This window comes from Anomalospiza imberbis, chromosome 6, assembly GCF_031753505.1.
Source record: "Anomalospiza imberbis isolate Cuckoo-Finch-1a 21T00152 chromosome 6, ASM3175350v1, whole genome shotgun sequence".
Taxonomy (NCBI): Eukaryota; Metazoa; Chordata; class Aves; order Passeriformes; family Viduidae; genus Anomalospiza; species Anomalospiza imberbis.
In genome coordinates, this window is record NC_089686.1 from 31394243 (window position 1) to 31416251 (window position 22009).

The 22009-nt window shown below is 34.9% G+C and overlaps 1 protein-coding gene across 5 annotated transcripts in view; it reads right to left on the bottom strand.

Annotated features, from left to right (window-relative positions):
• Positions 1-22009, bottom strand: part of FMN1 (formin 1) — a 169147-nt gene that overhangs the window by 45640 nt on the left and 101498 nt on the right. For all 5 annotated transcript variants that reach the window (XM_068193067.1, XM_068193065.1, XM_068193064.1 and 2 more), the window contains 6 exons: positions 14534-14595; positions 12256-12344; positions 7439-7568; positions 5852-5998; positions 2785-2844; positions 755-875 (listed from right to left, as the gene is read on the bottom strand). In XM_068193067.1, coding sequence (XP_068049168.1) covers positions 755-875; positions 2785-2844; positions 5852-5998; positions 7439-7568; positions 12256-12344; positions 14534-14595 — 609 coding nt within the window. The remainder of the gene's footprint in view (positions 1-754; positions 876-2784; positions 2845-5851; positions 5999-7438; positions 7569-12255; positions 12345-14533; positions 14596-22009) is intronic.

Below are 22009 nucleotides of genomic sequence, written 5' to 3' on the forward strand. Positions count from 1 at the left end.
GATTCTCTTCCTAAACTCCATCTTCTACACAGAACTCCCTTAGTAAAGTACAAACTTTTCTATAACAAGAAAAAGGCTTAAAATATTCAGTCATCATTTGCTGAATTTATTTTAGAAAATTGCATGGAACACAAAATAAAAAAGAAACTGCTTGCAATACTTAAGAGAACAACCCTTCCTACTTTATTTCCACTCAGTACCTTGATTGATAGATGAGTTGGGTTTCTGAGCCCCTCTTTATAATAAACATTTTTAAATGTTTATTTTATGTCCCAGGGTGAAAATATTTTGAACTGGAGCTTTCCATTTCCCTTTGCTCTGCCTTGGCAAGCTGTGTTTCATTTTTACATTAATAGTATTCAACTCTTTCTTGTAGCTTTTAAATTGTTGTTATACAAGTACTGAAGAAAGTATTTATGTTATGGAGCTAACAGATATCTACAGTTAAACACATAGTTCTGGAGTAGCCAGAGAAAAATTCACACATAACTGAAGGAATATTCAGAAAGATTTCTTCAGGGGCCTCTCGATTGTAAAAGGGAAAATTACTTTTCAGGATCTCTACTTTCATTTTTATTAAGTCTTGAGTTAAATTTTTTTTCTTTCTAATTTATGTGAGTAATTTGTGCCACAGTGTAAAAACTCTAAATGAATCAACACTATAAACCTAATTAGCAATAAGAAAACCTCATAAAGATCACATTTTAAATGGCACTTTGTTGTTAGCAGAACAAATGTGAAAGTTCCCAGTTACCTTCTAGATCCCTCTTCAGTTTCCTTAAGTCTTTTATTAGGTCTTCAAATTTAACTTGGGAGGCCTGGAAAAAATCCTGTGGTTCTGGTAAAGGAAAAATACTCTTGTCTGTTCCTGCTTCCTAAACAAACAAACAAACAAATAGGCGACTATGAAAATTGAATGCATTTCCAGTGAAATAAGTAGCTTTTAAAAAAAATTCTCATCTATGAAAGTGCTATAAAATTAAAAAAATAACATATTTTAAATCATTCTTGCTAAAATAACATCCCATTCAAGATTAAATACTAACCATTCTGAATACTGAAACTTCCTTTTAGATGTTGTAAAACAAACTGTGCTCAATTTAAACTTTGAAACGACATTAAACACAACATTTCAGTTATTTTTATGTCAATAAAGGTTTAGATAAGGGATTAGAAGTTTCTTAGAAAAAGATAACAAGAAGGCCCATTTTAATGCAAGAAGGGATCTTATGCCAAACGTTTGTGGTTTCACTCTCTCACAATTCATTAAAAACACACACACTTTATAAGCATAAATTGAAAACCGTGTTAATATATTTCCTGAAGCAATTTACACAGATAAAATACACAGCTGAATGCTTATGTGGCAAAATAAATAAAAGGGGTTAAAGCCTGTATGGGACCCCTAAGTACATACCTTATTTTTAGCACAGTAAGAAAAAATAATCAGAAGTAAAACAAATAAACAAGCAAAGCCAACAGAAACCCTCCACAAACAAAAGTAAACAAACCAAACCAAAACAAAACCCCCAGCACCCAACTAACAAACAACTTTTACAAGGTTCAAAGCAATAGCTCCAGTGGAATTTTAGGAAGTAAAGTATGTATAAATGGTATTAATATGACATTGTTGTGTATAAGCATATATTTACTGAGTTTGAAATATGCATGGATATCAGTCTGTAATAAAGAAAAACTCATAGGTTGGAGAGCTAATTGTTTAGTGAATAGGGAAAAAATACTTTTATTATTATAAAGATATAAACATTTTCGTGGAGAAAGTGCAATGGATGATAATTACATTGTGTTTATTTCCTCCCAAGGAAGATACACTGCTTTGTTTTACAAAACTCCCTGAAGTAAAATTACAGTATAGTAGGAATTTTGCAAATATTTCAATAATTTAATTAAATATTTTAATAAATTATTAGCATAAAAATTCCAGTTCCCCCCAAAAACCCCAAACCAACAGAACCACCAAGAGAAAACACAAGAAAAAAGAAAGAGAAACAAACAAACCCAAAAACCTTAAAGAAAGAATACTGATAGAGATCTACATATCTGAGGGCTAATAACTCATCAATTCAACAAACTTGAGTATTAAAAAAAAAGAAGAAAAAAAAAAAGAAAATGAAATAGTTGAAAATCATTGTTAAAATCATTTAATAGCAACATTTTCATTTAAAATACAATAGTTCAAATTTTCCACTCAATAAGTTTGGCTATTGCAAATACAAAATATATTTATATTTAATAAGAAACATATATATATTTAATATATGAATGCATATAATACATATATAGAGGAGTATCACACCCAATAGAATGTGACTCACGGCAGCATTTCAACCCCTAACTTCACCCCCATCAGCTGACTCATCTATTTTAAAATATTACCCAGTCCTTGCATTTTTTTGTCCTAAGAGAGAAATCATGCTTCTGCCTTCCAATCATGACATCAGAAGAAATTCTACAATGTTACAGCCACTCAGAGGTAATAAGGCAGGGGTGGAGTGACCACGTGTCCAGTCTGCGACAGTCACAGCTAACTGCCTGCAGTGGTTCCCTCAACAACCAATGTAAAAATTTTCCAAGTCCTATCTTGAAACTTACAGCAAGTTTCATACCTATTGAGGTACACAACTATTAAAAGAAAGCAGAAGAAATGGATTTTATTTTCCTATCAGAGGTACTATGTTCAGATTTCTATAAAGCTGTTACAAACACTTTTACCATCTCTTAAAGAAACCAGTTTTGGAGAGGCTGATAGAGCAAATCCTTTACCTTATCACAATGGCGTAGGTAATATATGACGACATAATCCACAAGATTAATACCATTATCCTAGGAAAAATTCAAGAAGTGTGATTAACACTCATTCAATGTGTGAAAATGTACACTATTTAAAATTAAAGGAATTATAATTTTATATTGCTGTGAGAAATAGGATTCACAATACTTTTTAGTCTTAGCATTACTGACCAAAAAAATTTAATCTTTTACAACATCAACATCATCATACCACTACAAGATTCAGAGTTTATTTTGGTTTAAATACCAGGCAAAAATACACGCAGAGAAGAATACATGGGAGAAGTCTTTAATGTAATAATAGAAGGAATTACAGAAAAATAACATTAACTCAAATAACAATATTATTCAATAATACTACTCCTAAACATAGTATCAACTTAAGAGTCCAGTCACCTCAGATACATTAATGTGAACCAAATTTCTTGATTCCTATAATCTCAATAACCTATAAGGAAGATCTGAAAAAGGCATAGATACTTTACATATTTTATTCTAAATATGAAATCAGATAGCATTCAGCCAAGAAGTATATTTCATGCCCTGTTACCATACAAATATGGATTTTAATTCTCACTTTATGGAATGTTCCTGCACACAACTGTAAACAGTATTTTATTTTGTTACATGTCACTGGTTCAGAATGCGCCAGATGAACTAAGGAAAAGTTATACATTACATTCAGCAATATAAAAGAACTATGATAAAAGGAATTATATCTGGAATGCCTTTGAAGTTTTTTGGATGTGTTTTCATATTTTATATTGACAGGTATCAGAACAAACATTTGTATGTGAACAATGTCTGACTTCCTGTACAGAGCTGCCTTGTCTATATGAGAGTCTGCAGCACATTATATTTTATTAGTATCATACACCAGCAAAATTCTTGACTAAGTAAGTCACTGCTGTCATGCAGAAAAAGCCACCCTGCATGTTTAAGAGTATTAGAAGCCATTACTGGCAGGTCAAAAAATCTCTATAAAAAGTAATTTTCTAAGCTCATATGACAATAAATTACTTTTATGTAAAATAAGAGGTATTTAGTAGTGGCTAAATTATTCTGGCTACCAGGAAACTGTAAATAATTTAATTTTTTAGCTTGTTTCTCTAAGGAAAAAGTCTTACATAGTTATATTTTATATCAGTTACTCCTTTTCATAACGCATAATTTTGGAACAAGCTTGCTAAATTCAGCCACATTGGAAAGTCCCAGAGATTATTAAATTCTATGAAGTTTATAGGTAGATAAAAGAGTGACACTAAAGCTAGCAGTTCTACTGAGAAAAGTCAGGCAAAGCTGAGTTTTACATTTTTCTTCAAGGCAGCTAGCCAGCCAACAAACGCCTGAGTAATGGGAAACTTGGCCTGGTTCTAGTTAAGCTGCTGTTTGTACTGTGTCTTATGCATGCAGTAGGACCAGGAAAAAAGTGGTTATATGGAACAGCTGAACCATCACAGTGAAGATAAAAGTAAGAATTAGAATCATGGAATCATTTCAGTTGGAAAATACCTTTAAGATCACTGAGTTCAACTAAAAATCCAGCACTTCCAAGTCTTTCACTAAACTATATTCCTAAGTGCCACCTCCAGGTCATTGATTCCACCACCTCCCTGGGCAGCCTGTTCCAATGCCTTATAACCCTTTCAGTGAAGAAATTTTTCCTAATTTTCAAGCTAAACTTCCTTTGAAAGAACTTGAGGCTGTTTCCTCTCATCCTATTTTTTGTTACTTGGGAGAAGACACCAACCCCCACCTGGTTACAGCCTCCTTTAAGGGAGCTGTAGAGAGTGTTAAGCTTTCACCTGAGCATCCTTTCCTCGTGCTAAACTACTCCTGCTTCCTCAGCTGCTCCTTGTAAGAGTTGTGATCCAGTTTTGTTGATCTTTGGACATGCTTCAGCACCTCAATGTCTTTAGGAGACAAAGGACTCAAATCCTTTGGAAGAAGCTTTCATTAAATCACTGAACAATTCATTGAATGTGTTTCTACACTTCGTTAATGATGATAAAAGTAAAACAAGTAAAACAAAATGCTCCTTTTGCTGATATTGCCTGTCTCACAAATGCATTCCTGTGTACATGAAATATAATAGGGAACAAAAGCTTAAAATCTACATCTCTTGTAGTCAAGAAAGCACTTCACATAAGAAAAGTAGAAGATGAAAGATTTTTTTTTCCTCACACTCTAAGTCTATACAACATCAGCAGAAAATTATCTCCTATTCTTTGCTGCTTCCTACATCCATGTGGTGTCTAGGTATATTTTGGCAAAGAATGACTTCGAGCAGTGTTTCCATTGCCTATATTACCTAACGCCTCCTGCTCTGCCCTACTGAAATAAGAAACAAAGTAGTCTCATCTCAGAAGGCGTCTAGCCTTTCAGCTTGACTTTGATCCTAGCATGACTAATCAAAAAACAGCTAGTGCTTCTCAATTTTTTACAAAATAATTTACTGCCATCTATGAGCATTTTCTCATGCATGACACACAAACTTCATGTCGTACATCCATTTAACTGACAATTAAAAAAACCACTGAAAGTATCTTGTTGGGTGTGACATCTCTTTGATCCTTATACATAATTTGTTAGTGTATACACTACAATGAACAATTGCTGATATTTTGTTTTTAAATCTGATTTTTAAAGAGTTTTTATTTACACAGAGAAACCTTCATTTAAGAGCATGAAAAAAGAATGGGGACATTTACTGGAGAAGACTTGAGCAGTCTGTGCTTTCTCACTTCTCTCTATCCTACTGTTATTAAGTCCCTGCGAATAAAGGAGACACACAGAAGTTCTCAGATAATGTAATTATCCTAGTAGTACTGAACAGGAGAAATTAGATATTCAGGAAACATATACATGTGCCAGAGAAGGAGGTGAAAAGCTAAGAAAAAAAAGAATGAAAACTGTACAGAGCACCTTGCTTTTTCAAGGAAGAATAATAAGAAATAAAAGATTAACTTCTCACAGATTAAGGAACAATTAAAAAAAATAACTTCAGAAAAATTATGTTTAAACAAACATTTGTACTTACTCTGCTTTTTACATCCTTTAGTTTGGGGAGTATTTCCAAACCAAACCCATCAGCTTGACCTCGGGTCCTATTCCCTCCATTCATATAATTTCCAAAAGCCAGAATCAAGCCCAAAATTTCCTTTACACTTTTCATGCTCAGCAATGCCTGGAAAAAGGATACTGTAAATGGTCTGTAAATTTGGTTGACAGAAAAATTTTGATTGCTAATATAAAATATTATTTTAATTTTATTTTTGCAAAAGTTTTCTTGTCTGTTTTTACCTTGGTAGGTAAGGGAAGCTGAAGCTGGTGCAATAATCAAAACTTTAAGAGAACCATTTTTTAGACTGTATCTCTGTAAGATAATATGCTTAATGTAATCCATATGAAGCAAATTATATGGCATCAAATAATATGTCAATGACAAAAAGATTAATGGAATATTTCTAAATGTTCTCAGAAGACTTCAAACATCTTACAGACAAGGAGGTGGTTTATCATTAGTTTGCATCATGCACAGTCAAATGGAGATGTGTTATTTTTGCTGCCACCAGGTTAGACTCAACCTGTCACTCAGTCTGCTTCTCATGGATCTGAAAATTCACATTGCTGGATCCCTACTTAATCCATATATAAGAGAGCTAAGGACTAACTAATTACATGTCTCAGAACAGAAAACAGTTCTAGAAACACAGAGTAGAACTAGTAAATTATTGTCAGCCACATATAAAGACATCTGTCAGTTGACAATCTGAGGCCACAGGCATAATTCTTAACTATGTAGCCTTATACACTGGATAAATCAGTTTCAATGTCAACTCCTCATAAGTGAACTGAAGGCAATACGGCTTTCCCTATCTCCTACAGCACTGATTATTTATACCTCCTTTAGAAAGGAAAAGCACAAGTAACTATTTCTATTGCAAAGAAATCCAAAGGGGTAGAGCATGGGTACTCTGTGAAAGCAAAGCTAATCAAAAACTAATCTTCAAATTAGAAAAAAAATGTAACGACTTTTCTGATTAGGATGTTAGACCTTTAGGCCACTATGTAATTACTCTTCTAATTTTCACCTTGTTCTACTTTTCATAATTTATTTGTCACAATTTAAAAATTTTGTCCTTAGTCTTAAATAGTGTGGAAATATTAGGTAGAGCTTTGTCCCATTCTAAAAATTATGCTTTATCAGGGTTACCAGAAATTAAGAGATGTCAAGGGAAAGCAATAAGATAATAAATGTGACAAGCATCTATTGGCAGTAACAGTTGTATGCAAATAAAAGGCAGTTTGCAAGGCCCTGTACTAAGCTTGTCTTATATTTAATTCCTAGTTAATGGAGATTATCTATTATCTAACTTAATATGCAAAGTAATAAAAATCTACCATTTAAATACAAATAAATATCTATGAACTCCATGGGGCATCACACACAATTCACTTTCCTGCTTCCCTCTTCCTTTTGTTCTTTTAAGCAATTAAAAATTTACTACAGTTTTATTTTCTAAAAAGCCAGTAAGTAAGATCCACGTTCCCACTTATGGTATAAAAGAAGCATAAATACTCTAAAATATATTTTAATTTTAATTTAGCTTTCATTAGGACTTACCTTGGAAACACGAGTCACAATATCTACTTTGCGGTGCACTGATGTTATCCCTTCAGAGAAAACCGACTGGAAGATAATACACTGAGCTCGCTCTGCAAAATTGGGGATTTGAGACAGCTCATACAGAAATCTGGAGGGAAAAAAGGACTATTAATGAATCTTTATAATTATTCTCGGTGGGGTACATAATGGATCAAAGCCTGCAGTATCACAAAATATACATGCATTTTTTCCTATTTCAATCAAATCAGTCAGAATTTATAATTGTTATATTCCTTATGCTAAGAATGCATTAAAAATCCTATTAATGTCACGGAAAGCGCAAGACATTAATTATTATAATATCAACCCATTAACTATCATAGCTGCACAGTAATAAACAGAAGAATGTCAAACTTAAATCATCCACTGGGAAAAAAAAAGGGAAAATCTACATAGCACTACCTACATACCTACTTATGCAGTCTTGTATCCCTTAAAAATGTGCTTAGAAATGCAGAACTCAATATATTCCTACAAATTTATTTCATAATATAAAATTTCTGCCGCCAGCTTTCTTCTGATTCTTAGCATCAATTTTCTTTTTCTAATTTGCACCACACTTTCAATCATATAGCAGCATGTTTTATGGGAATACACCTAGCTGTGAATTTAGCTGTAAAATACTTGAAGGGCGTATCTGCCTTCAGTCACTGTTCAGCAAAGTTACGAAGACTTCATCTCCTCTATATCTGTCCTCACAAGTGTATATTCCTCACGACTCTGTTGTAGCTTTTCGTCTGTTAACTTTTGGTAAATAAAAATAAATGAAGGCATATTCAAAAACTGTAGTTCAGACCTCAAAAAATGAAAGCAGCCCAAAGGCATGAGTAATTCCTCCCTTTTCATCAATTTAATATATAAGAGCTTGGCTAATAATACAAGAAACTCTCAGCATTTAGTATAATAACAGTATATAGTAACAATAATTTGCTCTTACGATTTGAATTTAAGATTTCATAGACATACAAGCTTTCTTGAAATCCAGAAGCAAGCTTGTCTTTTGCTCCAAAATCAATTTAGCATCATTCTTCTAATCTCCCGTCTACAGATATCCTTCAATTCCCCTTAATGCAGTGCCGTAAAGATTTTTTTTCTACCTCACTGAATTATAGGAAATTCAGTATTCAATTTATTATCTTGAGTTCTTCTTAACTTAATTTTAATTATTTAAGCCAATAGACCTGATTTTTCCAAATTATTTATTTTTCACAATAAATAATACCAGTATGTTTAAATCTGCTTTATACATTTCTCATGCATGCTAGGCTTTGCTGAGTACATAGTGACTGTTTAAAAAATCAGCAGAATTCACCTGTGGCTGGTGTGAAATACTATGTTTTAATTGGAATGCCTTTTTTTTGTTTCTTTTTGTTTCTTTTTCTTTCTCGCCTGATGAAAATCCTATTGTGAGAGAAGGATCAGGGAGGCCCAGCTTGGCTCTTAGACTTAAGAAGTGGGAAAAAAGAAATGCCAAGCTGGTATTAATAAAAATGCTTCCTATTGGGAATGAATGGTATTGCCAGGAAAAAAAAAGAGGGTATTTTGCACTTTGTGTGAGAGAAACAAAGGAAAGAAAAACCAAACTGCTTCATTAAAGTTCTAACATACATACAATTAGAAAGTTTAAATTTAAAAAGTCAAATGACACATATTCTTGCCTTCCTGTGAAAAGAGAACTATTTCCCACATGGCTGACCATCCAATACAATGTCATTGTGCTAAGAGTTAAAAGACCATCAGTGTAAAAAGATGTCTCCAGATTCTAGAATTTAGAGTATCCAACGTAAACATCCAGACAGAACATTTATAACTGAAATCTGTCACAAAAAGGAATTTTAGAGACTGCAAATGTAGAAACTAATCAAAAAGTCATAGCATGAAACTACGGCTGTCACAGCTAAATCACCAATTCAGATGGACAAAACTTCAGAAGAGAAAGAAACATTCTTATTTCAATTTTATTCTGAGAAAAGTGTGATTTCCACTTAAATTAATGATGACGTGGCTGTGACATAGCTTTTGGATGGGTTTCTCATCACAATTCTGATGGCCTAAAATAAACACAGAAAATATACTGTACATCTCCATGAGGTACATTGTACTCCTCTCTTTCAAAAACTGTAAATAAAAAATGCACTTACTTGAAAACTCCTTCAGCCTACCAGAATCTTGTAGTTAAGGACTTGAGAGAATTTTCAAGCCAGGCATATTGTTATGGTGTTAGTGTAAGAGAGCATTCTTGCAGAAGATGGACAAGAAAGGCTGATTCTAAGGAGGTAAACTAATTTTCAGATCACATTTATCCGCATTTGAAGAATATAAAATTTAGGAGCAATTTTTTGGGAAAAAGGCATATATAATCCTGCAAGCTTCTAAGTACAACAGCAGGATTTAAACTGAAGTCCAAGCAGAGCTGTCTTCAAAGAGAAGCAAATGGCATTACTGGGACAGAGATTATAAATCATTCCCTAACTCCTGAATCAAACTACATTCAAACCAGCACCATATTTTATTACTATTTCCTTTATTAGTACTTATTTCACAGTGGAGAAACCTACACAGACAATATACTACAACTAAATGGGGTGTCTTGGAAACTAGCTATAGCATCTGTATCCTACTAGCAAAGCCCCAAACTGTGGCAAATTTTGCATATAAATCTTTATCATGGTAATTAATATTAGCATTTTAACAGCTATTATCACAAACCATAATTTAGGAGGGGTATTGTTATGTTGCTGTCATACTTCCAGTTTGTGCCAAATTTAACATACAAGCAAGACAAATAAAAATCACGTGTGCAGAAGAACATCAGTGATATCACCGAAGCTTTTTATTTGTCTGGTAATCCAAGCACATAAGAGTTTCCTTTAGACGTCAGTGAACTCAAATCAAAGGTTTCACTATACGAATGACTACTGTTAGTATGTGCAACTATTTGATAAATTATTTCATTTACACTTTTGTTCTGATCCTCATTAAAGACAATACATGAGGCTTACGCCCCACAGCAAATATTTTTAATCACGCATACAAATTTAGCACTTTTCTGTCTTTAAACTTTTATGGGGCTAATAAGTAAAGCACAGCTCCAACAAATCTCCAGTACTGCAGTTAGGTTGACTTAGAGGCTGACCGAGACAACAAAGCCAGGGCACATGATCTACTGAGTTTTCAGAAAGCACATTATTTTGAAGGTCCAACAAAATTTACACAAGTGCATAAAGGAAATTGTTTGCCCCTTAAGCTACCTTTTAAAAAGCTAGTTTTCTTAACCTATGTAGTTTAATTATAGGGTAAAAATGGAATACTTAAAACTTGCAGAAAGGGCACTGAGTAATAATTGATAAAAAAATAGCTTTTGTCTTTGATACTACCATTTCACTCTGAACCACCAGGCATAACTGCTTCATTTACAGTTCTTAATTATGGAACAATGATAGTATAAATCCAACTTTGTATTTAATTAAGATTAACCTCTCTCCACTATAAGTTACAAAAAAGACAACCTCCTATAACCCTAGAGCTCTACAAGATTCATATTCTCCAGAAGACAAAATGAATTTGTATTTATTTAACTTGGACATACAGTGAACAGACTGCCAAAGACTCAAGCTCTGGAAAACATCAGCTAGGCACACAATGTATCCTTATGCCCCAAGCCAAGGCAATGAAAGCCATGGATATAGGCTGCAAAATAAACTAGTATATAAACTTTACAGATATTTGTCTTCTTCAGACCTACTAAAGAACAATAGCCTCTCTTCATCAAGAGTAAGATAACAGCCTTATCTCCTAATATTAGCCTACTCCTTAGCGTGCAGTCACAAATGAGTGTCTAGCTGACTTATGTAAGGAGAAAAAGAAAAAATTAATCTGTTCTTCAGCACTAACATTTTAATGGGAAAAAAAGGTATGAAAATACAGTAATTCTGACATGAATGAATAATGTGCCACCTCTATTTCAATTCTTCCTCCCCCTACTCTTTCTTACAGCAGAGTCAGCAGAAAAGACAAAAACAGAGAAGATGGAGCAGGAAAAAAGACGACAGAGAGGCCTCTGGGAAGGAAGAATTGAAGAGGATAAGAGTACAAAAGAAAAAAGCAGTGAAGTAGCAGAAGACAAAAAACAAAGGTAGGCCAACATCTGAAATCAAATGCCTACACAAATATAAAATTCAGGATTACCGTTCTGTTAATAAATTCTTAGGATTCTTTCACATCTGTTTAAGGTGTATTACAACACAAGGAGCAACACTGAAGTTTTTCATCCTAACAGATGTCACTGGCCACAACAGTGGCAGAAGAAGAACTGTGGCATCAGTCTTTTAGGTCTTCTGTGAAATTGACCAGAGTGTACAAGGTGTCTTTGGCCATAGGATCAACTCAAACCCTCTGTTCATTCAGCTTTTTCAAATAATTAACAACCAGAATCAGTCTTTTCCTGCTTTATGTAATGTTAATTTAGTAATAAATGCTCTAAAGGAAGGATAAGCCTTTTACAAATGTGAGAATAGGAACAAAAATCCTTGCTAATTCAAGGTTACGTATTTTATCAGTTTTGGTGGTCAAAGCTGATGTGACTTTGTCATGACTCTGTCATGTCTGAAAAAAGTTTTGTGATAAGGGCAAATTTTTCATCATGTCTTGAAATACACAAAGCTTATAATTTTAGAAAAGCTCATAATTACCAAGAATTATGTATCAAAACTGCTTTCAACATATAATCCAAGGACTACATTATATAATGACAAACTATTAAAAAATAATCTTACTGTTCTGGTTTATCCAGAAGCTTCAATTCCTCCTCTTTTGAAGTCTGATAATATTGCTTGATTTTCTCCAGTTCATCCTTTTGTGCTCTCTGAGGGAATTAATATAAACTAATTAGTTACTAATTAATAAGAAATTATTAAATTACTACTTTGCCTGTTTTTAGCAGGCAGCAATTATGTTTTTTTCACTGAGAAACATTTAGACTATGCAAAAGAGTGATGCTTAAATATCTATGATAAATTCCTTCAGTGCCCTGTATGCCATTTACTACACATGACCATCCCCAAGAGTATTTTCCAAATACTTCCTGAACTCTGTCAGGCTGATTCTGTGACCACTTCTCTGGGGAGCCTGTTCCAGTGCCCAAACACCCTCAGGGTGAAGAACCTTTTCCTAATACCTAACCTAATGTCCCCTGACATAACTTCAGGCCATTCCCTCAGGTCCTATGACTGTCACCGCAAATAGAAGATCTTCCCCTCTTCCCCTTGTGAAGAAGATGCAAACAGCCATGAGGTCTTCCCTCAGTCTCCTCCAGGTTGACAGGCCAAGTGACCTCAGCTGCTCCCCATATGGCTTCCCCTCCAGACCCTTCCCCATCTTTGATGCCCTCCTTTGGACGCTAACACTTTATTAATTTATTATTATTTAATTAATTAACACTTTATTAATTTATTATTAATTAATTATTTATTATTTAACTTTGTTACACTGTGGCAGTCAGAACTGTCCCCAGCACTGGAGGTGAGGCTGCCCCAGAACAAAGCAGAGTGGGACAATCCTCTCCCTTGCCCGGCTGTGATGCTGTGCCTGATGCACCCCAGGACACAGGTGGCCCTCCTGGCTGCCAGGGCACTGCTGACTCTGTTCAGCTTGCCATCGACCAGGACCCACCATGTCCCTTTCCACAGAACTTCTCTCCAGTGTTTCACTCCCCAGAGTTGCCCCATCCCAGGTGCAGAATCTGTCACTTGCTTTTTTTAAAATTTCATGCAGTTAGTAATTGCACAACCCTGATTTGTCAGGGCCTCTCTGCCTTCAAGGGAGTCAATGGCTCCTCCCAATTTAGGATCATCGTCAAACTTACCTATACCAATACACATTCCAGTCCTGCGTCCAAGTTGTTAATGAAGAAGTTGAAGAGCAAAGGGCTTAGGATAGAGCCCTGCAAAATGTCACTAGTGACAGGTCACCAGTCTGATGTCACCCCATTCATTATAACTCTTTACACCTAACCCATGAACCAATTGTTCACCCACAGTTTATCCAACTGTGTGCTGAACATTTTATCCAAGAGGATATTGTGGGAGATAGCACTGACATCTTTACTGAAATCCAAAAAGATTACATCAGCTGGCTTCCTTTGGTCATAGAATTACCAAATATGTTGAATTGAAAGGGATCCATCAGGATCGTTGCGTACAACTCCTGGCCCTGCACAGGACACCCCAAGAATCACACCATGTGCCTGAGAGCATTGTCCAAACACTTCCAATTGACTAGGACCTCTCCAGATTCCCAAGAGCATTCAAATATCATCAAGAAAAGGCCTTATAATGACATGACCTAGCTCTTTGAATATTCTTGGATGAATTCCACCAGGCCCCATAGACATATAGGGATCCAGCTGGAGCAGCACATCCCACAAGTTCAGAATTGACTGGGAGATGATCAATCTCACAGTCATGGTCATCCAGCTCAGGGCACTGGGAGCCCTGCAGCCCATCATCGGTGTTGAAGACAGAGGCGAATAAAGCATTAGACATCTCTTTGTCTATGTCCGTGTTTGTGAAGTGGCCATCCTCATCCTGTAACCAGCTGATGCTATTTTTATACTGCCTTTTGCCATTAAAATATTTTAAAAAACCTCTTTTTATTTTCCCCCACAGTTCTGTTCAGCTTCAACTCCAACTGAGCTTTGGCTGCACAAATTTTCTCCCTAGAGTGGCAAGCAGCATCTCTGTATTCCTCCCACATCAGCTGACCTTGCCTTCACTGGGCATATGCATTCTTTTTTGCCTTGGCTCCAAAAAAAGATCCCAGCTCAGACAAGACAATCTTCTGCTTCATCTGCTTGAATTCTTGAGTTTAGGAATTGCCTGCTCCTATGCCCGCCCTTCATCAGGTGGTATTTGAAAAATAATCTGCACTGATGGACCCCAGAACCTTCATAAGCATTTTCTCAGGGGACCTTACACACTAGTTCCCTGAGCAGCCTGAAGCCTGTATCCAAAATACTTTGGTGATGAACCACATTTTTACCCCACCTTTACTTACATTTTCATATAGGGCTTCCAGTGTCTCCAGATCTACTACAGAGTCATCAACACACAATATAGCTGTATAGAATACAAACACAAATTAGACACTGGAAAACTTAAATTAAGACTTCAGTTCTTTTTCCTGAAAAATGTACCACAGGGTTCTAACCTAGATACAGGACATATATGTTTCCAGTTAATTTTTTTTTTTTAATTTTTATTTCCAGCATTTCATTTTCATTTTTGTTCTGATGTCAAATCACAGCACTGCTGCAAGAATGTTCTATAAACTTTGTCTCAGGAGAGTGGAGTTCTACTTTTTCTCTCCAATATAATCAGCAGTCAAAGATATGACCAGTCAAGCAGCCAGCTGATTGTGCAGCTGGCCAGGCAGGAGAACACGAGAACAACTGATACCAGACAACAAACAGCACAGATTTCACGATTTCATGTTAGCTTAGAAGGCTGGATAGGAAGGAATTGAGAGTGAGGGTATTTAGGTCTCCCTTTGTGCACAGGAAATCAGTGAGATATGATTGTCTAGGAGCTAGCAATCTTGGTAAGTAGACGAGCAGACAAACTTTCAAAGTTTGCAAGCTATAAATTTGCAAGCAGAAAAGATTGTGCTACAGTTTTTAAGTTATCTTCGAGGAGTTCACATTTAAGTTAGCTTTATCCAATAGAAAACTATCCACATGACAATTTACAGATAAATCCTTTCCAACATCACACAGACACACATGCAGTATACACTTCAGTGATTAATTATGCTTCATTACTAAAACTGAGAACTCTCAAAATGTTTCCTATCTTAGCTCCAAATATTACTCTATTTGGAATATATGACATAGGTGCTTCCAACATTTGCAAATCCCATACAGTTTAGGCTATTGGTATTGGAAACTCTTGATATTGGAAAATTGGTGTTGTAAGTCGTCTGAAAACTAAATGGGATTGCTTCGTGGTGCTTTCTAACACATTCTAATGTTAAATTTCAGTAAGCTGAGAGATGCACAGTGGAATGGAAGTAACTCTGGATGTTTATATTTTTTGGAACCATCTTTTCCTCAAGATTCATAAGGGGACTAGGCACAATTTTTGAATTAATGACTTATGCTTATATATTACTGAGAACATTAATCCCGAAAGAATCAAGCGCATAACCAGTGAGATGTTATTAGCTGCTATGTGATAACTTCTAATTCAACTGCATTATATTTCCTCAAATAATCCTTGACTGCTTATGAACTTAGAGGATTTTAAAAGCTCTTGCTACATTTGTAATCCATGTTTGAAAGGGGCACAGCACACATCTTTAAATAATTATTTAAAAGTAATAAGCTTTCGCCTGCTCTACCACCTACCCCATGATTTTACATTGTGAAATTAACCAGCAGGCTAGTAAATTTTCTCTGTGGCAGGCTAATTAATTTTATTAAAAGGTCCAGTGACATTTAGAACGCTTTAAAATTCTGCCTGTCAATTATTATTCCATCTGTTGACATTACACCTAGGTTAGAAGTAAAGAATTACGCAGAGGACAGTATCAATGAAAAAAGCAATATTTCCAACAATTTTTGTCTTACTGGAAAGATTCAATACCCTCAAGACTGCAACCAAATGTAAAGCCTGAACCACTGACACTGACAAAAATCTTGGTTTAAAGAAAACTCCTTAGGATTTGAATTTACGAGATTCTCTCTTATCTCCTGCAAGACAGTTCCAAGAGTGGCACTATCTTCTGCATCATCCAATAAAATTTCAAAAGAACCTAAGAGATAGAAAATCTCTTGAAAAACTGGTTTCACAGTCCAATATATTTATTTGTTAAGATTAACAATATGCATATTGAGTTCAGAAGCTTCCCCTTGTGGTTTAACTTTTATCCTATTTTAGGATATTCTGAAATCTGCTTACAAGGAGAAATTTACTTGTCCAGAGCTATTTAGAAAAAGTAACTTATTGGAGGCAATTTAAACTTGTACTAGAAATGAAAAGCATGTAATTGATAGTCAAATTTTTATGTACAGATCTATTATGATGACAGGAAGTAGTTGGATAAAAACCCACTGTAATAAGAATATCAAGTGTTACACACCTAGCTGAATATTTTAGCCAGATATTTGTCACCAAAATGGCCCCAGAATCACAAAGTGGTTTTTAATGCTTTATTATGTTATCCACATTTCTGTACTCAACATCAGATCTAACAAATCAGCATTGTTTTGAAGTGACATGATAAAACAAAAAGTGTTTGTGATAAAACTAATGAAATACAATCTGCTAAATCACATTTTTAATAGAATTAATAAAAATCAATTAGATATTGACATAAGTTATTTTCTTTCTTGGAGAGAGCATGTGATTGTATAAAAGTACTCAGAAAATATTTTCTGATTTACTTGCTATACAACCTGTACTGCTATTATTAGCAATGAATGCATAGACAGACAACTGCAGTTAAAAATCAAGCCATACAGCTGGACATCTTAGGATGTCAATGTATGTAGAGACACATTCCCAGTAAGTTAGAAGTACTGCCAAAATCCACATACCCTCCTTTATTTGATCTTTATACATTTTAATGTCTTAGCCCTTTTTTTTTCAATTCAAACTGATTGAACTGAAAGCCATGCACATTTGGAGCAGAAGACAAAAATGAAAACATGCAAATTTATGAAGATTGGCCCATTTTTTTGAAAAAAAAAAAAAAAACCAAAAAAAACCCCAAACATTAATTTTGAAAACCTGGAAGAAATCCCAAAATTTACAGATGCCTTCATATTCTTCTTCTTATTAAAATATGGCATGTGTAAATACATTCACAGTATTTTGGGTAAATTATCTTCAATTGGGGCAGCTTAAAAAAACCCACTGCACTAGATCAAAGAAAGTAATTATTTTGATTTTCACCTAAAGTAACAAAAGCTTTTTAATTTTTTTAAGAAAAACAAAACCCACTTTTAATCACATGTATATTAACTTCATCAAAATTAATACAAACCTTGGTGTGTTTTCCAAAAAGCTCCTTCTGATACAGTGAATTTAACCATGATACTTTACTGCATTAAATCTCATTATATCCAGCTTACATAAGTGTAAGTAATATAGGTGAAGTATCATAAATCCACAAAAGAGGCTCCAAAACAATTAATAGCTATTACAATATCAATCATCATCGGTGGTTTTTACTTTCATCTTGCTTTCTAGTTAGCTGTCTTCCTTACACTGTCAGTTCAGTTAGAATATTTCACCTACACCTCACAATATGTCAGAAGGAAGTAGACACATGCTGTGAAAAGCTGGTAATTTTATTGGGTTCCTCTACCTTTAAAAAATCTGTTACTTGGCCAAGTCTGGTTTCTGAGATCCTTTTTTGCAGGGAAATTGAGGCAAACATTTTTATGTTGCCTATGGTGTCTGCTCACAAGAAGAAGAATTTATATACACAAGGATCATTAGTGCAGGGTTGCACCCATTAGGATATAATAACCGTCAGCTAGGACAAAAAACAGATCAGCATCATGCATTCAAACTAACAGGCACACATAAAAATACTTGCCAGCTACATTTCAAATACTAAGAGCATTTTTTAAAATATAAACTTATACCAAAGTTTTTTAACATATTAACTTCTAAAAAATGAATCTAACAGATTCTCTGCTGCATAGACTTTTCACATATTCTGATCAATTAAAAAATGTAAAGCAAAATAACCCTGAGAATTTAAGGCATACTGTGTGCAGTGTACATACAACTTTGGAACTTAGAGTTTAATATTTTCATATTTTTAATATGAAAAATATACTTACCTCCTCTAAATAAGCTTAAATACCAACAGTCTAAAGGCCGAATCTGATCTATAGCCTCACTCCTACTAAACACATTTTGGCTTAATCAGGATTTAAGTCCTGCTGACAGAGCTTACATATACTCACCAGTACCAAACCATTTAATGCGACAATTAGACTATGAAATATGAAGGAATCACCTGTACTGCTCCCAAATTATAAACCAAAAGTAAGTTATTTAAATAAAAGGAGCTTGCCAAAACTCCATTTATTTGACCTGGAAGTACTTTGTTGTTTTAGCATTCTGCATTCTGTTGAGTAAGGCTTGATTTCATAGGAACATGCAGCCCGTCATTAGGAAATTTAAATAAAATTGTGACTGACTTAGTCAATTAGATAATGACTGTTAAATACTTGGCAAAACTGCCTGTAATATCCAAATCCCTCTGGTTTACTTCTGACAAATTGATAAGTTATCAACTTATTTAAAGGTTTTCTCCAGTATTAACTGCCATGCAACACAAGAAAAATATACATAATAAAGAAGCACCATGGGCACAATGGAGGTTTAGGAAACTCAGAAAGCTCGAATCCTGCAAGAAGTCATGAACAAAAGATTCTGGCACTAATGTTAATCTACCCACATGCAATGGATGTCCAAAACAGATTCATAAAAATGTACGTTGTAAATTTTCCCAAAAGAGAAAAACATTTAATTTTAAATAAAATTGTTTCCCAACTTTTGAGATGGGTATGCAGCTATCTTTATACTTAATGCACAGTATACAGAATATATAGAATACATACATGCAATATTTTGGGTTGGTGGGAAAGTCACAAAACTGTGGAGCAACAGTTTAGATGTGCCATAAGGCATAACTTGCACTAAGACAATGCAAACCTATTTATAAACCTTCTATGGGCTCTTATTACAGCAATCCCAGGATGATAAGAAATATAATTCTGAATCAGAATGGTTATCAGACTGATCATCAGTCTGGTTGGTTAATCTAAAGTTCACATTTTTCCAATTTTTTACTCCTGTATGCTGAAATGAAGGGGAAATCACGAAGTTGAAGGAAACCAGTCAGATGCTTCACTTTAAGCATTAGAAATAATCTCTATGCTAAGGATAAATGTTAAGTTCTCCCCTTTTCATACAGGCTATATTCTGTCAGCATCGTAGTGCTACAGCACAGCTACCATGGTTTTGGCAAATGTAGCAGCAAAGTCCACAGCTGTTCTGAGGGGAATATACTGCACTTTACCACCACAAAGGGTACAAAAAGCTATTAACTGTGCATCTGATGTGATCTTCCACATCTCAAAGATTTAGTCCCATGGAAAATATACCAGCATGTATACCAGCAGACCATCTAGTTAACGGGCTCTGACAGCAATCAGCAATATTTGACAGTGAAATATTTCCCCAATGTAAAGAAGCAGAACTTCTGGTGCTCTACAATTTTAGTGGCAAAATGCAGGTACTATAAATGTAGGGAGGGATTTGGGAGAATGACTCTTTTGAACATAAGACCTCTACATTTTATCTACATCCCATTTTCTGTAACTAAAGGTTTTTCATCTGGGCTGCCCCACAATTTTGCCAGTTAACTCTTGAACAAGGATCTCAGTAGCCCATGGAAAGTCAGTACCGATGACTGATGACATACACTGCAGAAAGGAGTATTATTAAGCATTTTCCAGTGCACTGCTATTGCCAGCTACTATTGTGGAACTATCTCAGTGAGAGGAATATTGCCCTGTAAAAGGTTGGGACAAGGACCCAACAGTATTTTCACATACAGCTATAATCAGCATTTCCCATTACAAACAAAACAAACACCTCACTGAGGGAGTTGTAGTATTTCAACACCAAAACCGCAAAAATAGTGTTGATCCACAAGTTTGTCTCTCAAGTTGTAGTATTTCAGCTGAACAACGATAAAAGACAGAAATGGATTGGTATGAAATGGAGATTACTTCTCTAAGTGTGGATGCTTAAAGCGTACCTAACAAGTGATCTCTGCTACTCCTCATCTCTTTTTATAAAGGTTTTTAAAAAATGCAGAGAAGCAGCCTTAAAAATAATATCAAACCTATGCGCAATTTTATTACTGCTATTTGTCTTTCAAATATACAGATCCTATATAGCATAGTGAGTCAGACAGATTTTCTTTCTGCTTCTTCTGCTCAGGAAATGAGTAATATTAATAGTGGTCTAACAAAAAACTTTACTGCCCTCACCAGTACTAGATTCACCAGTGCTCAGAACACTGAAGTACCAGGATTTGTTCTCTCCTACTGAACAAAAAAGGTGAGTATTAGGACATGTGCAGCATGACAATGTTAACTTTCCCTGTGCATCATATAACACCAACACTACCCAAAATAATTATTTAGTTTTATGCTGTCTTCTCCTTAGAATGTACTCAGAAGCAGTATGGATATAAACTTATATGCAAAGGATGAACTTCATTCTCTTAAACAAACATGTGTGGGAGATCCCCCTCCTGTAGTGTGGTGGCTGGCACATTATCAAATGCAAACTCAAACATCTGGATGACAGATATGGTCACTTGCTTGTTTTGCACTGTTGAGTTATCTACAGAATATGCTGTGAAGCTATGTACTTTGATTTGAGAGGATAATCCTATGGATGCAGAAATTTCACACTATTTTAAAGGAAGATGCAATTTTTCTTGTGGTTACTTTTGTCTTCTCTACAATTCTGCATGCATCTGTATGCACAGGGCAGTTCATCTGAGAACTTCTCTACCTGTATTCTATAACTGCTACCTAAGGTAGACTAACCAGCATACCACACATAGACCAGACATTCATTTGTACATGACTTTACAACAAACATGGTGATAAAAGCATAAAATAAAAATTAGATTTTTTTTTCACTTCTGACCTTCTTTTGCTTCAGATTTCTACATTCTCTGTTGTAAGTGGCCGAAGGTTATTAACTTTTCCCTGTTTTTTGTGTACTGAATTAGGCCATGGAAATTGACATGAAAAAAGAGATGAGTGCTTAATTCGTATGTTAGAGATAGCTCTTTGCAACTCCACTTTAAAAAAAAAATAGGTTGACATTCATGACCCAACAATTACATGTTTTTTTTGGCTAGGTGTTGGCATGCACCATTTAGCCTATTATGAATTTTTTTCATCCAGTGCATTGATTACAGAAGTTTTCAAATAATTTGTCTTGCTGAGAGGCGGGATAGCCCACAGATTTAAATTACACAAAATACTCTGGATTTAACAGACATTATAACAGAAACAAGCATAATTCTACTGTTGTCTTCAGAGTAATACACATTTCTAAAGGTTCTCTCTACAGAACAATGTTTTCCCTGAGTTTTGTGAACTGGTTTTTCAGCCTAGATAATCTCTGAACACAGATTTTGATTAGAATCAGTCAAGACTGCTTTGTTAGTATATTTTTTAAAAGTTCCACTAATGGTATTCCCAAATCCTGATGGCAGCTTCTAGCTGTTTCCATATGCAAGAGGTAGCATATCCTACTGCTGTCTTGAGCAACACATGTGGTGACAGGCCAGTCATTTGCTACCTCAGACAAGAAAGGGCGATGAGTTCTTAACTTTTCTTCAGTGACAGCACTTGTTTTGGTGGCTTCCTTCTACCAACACTCTAATTTTCATTAAAATTTTAGGTCTACATTAGCTATGTCT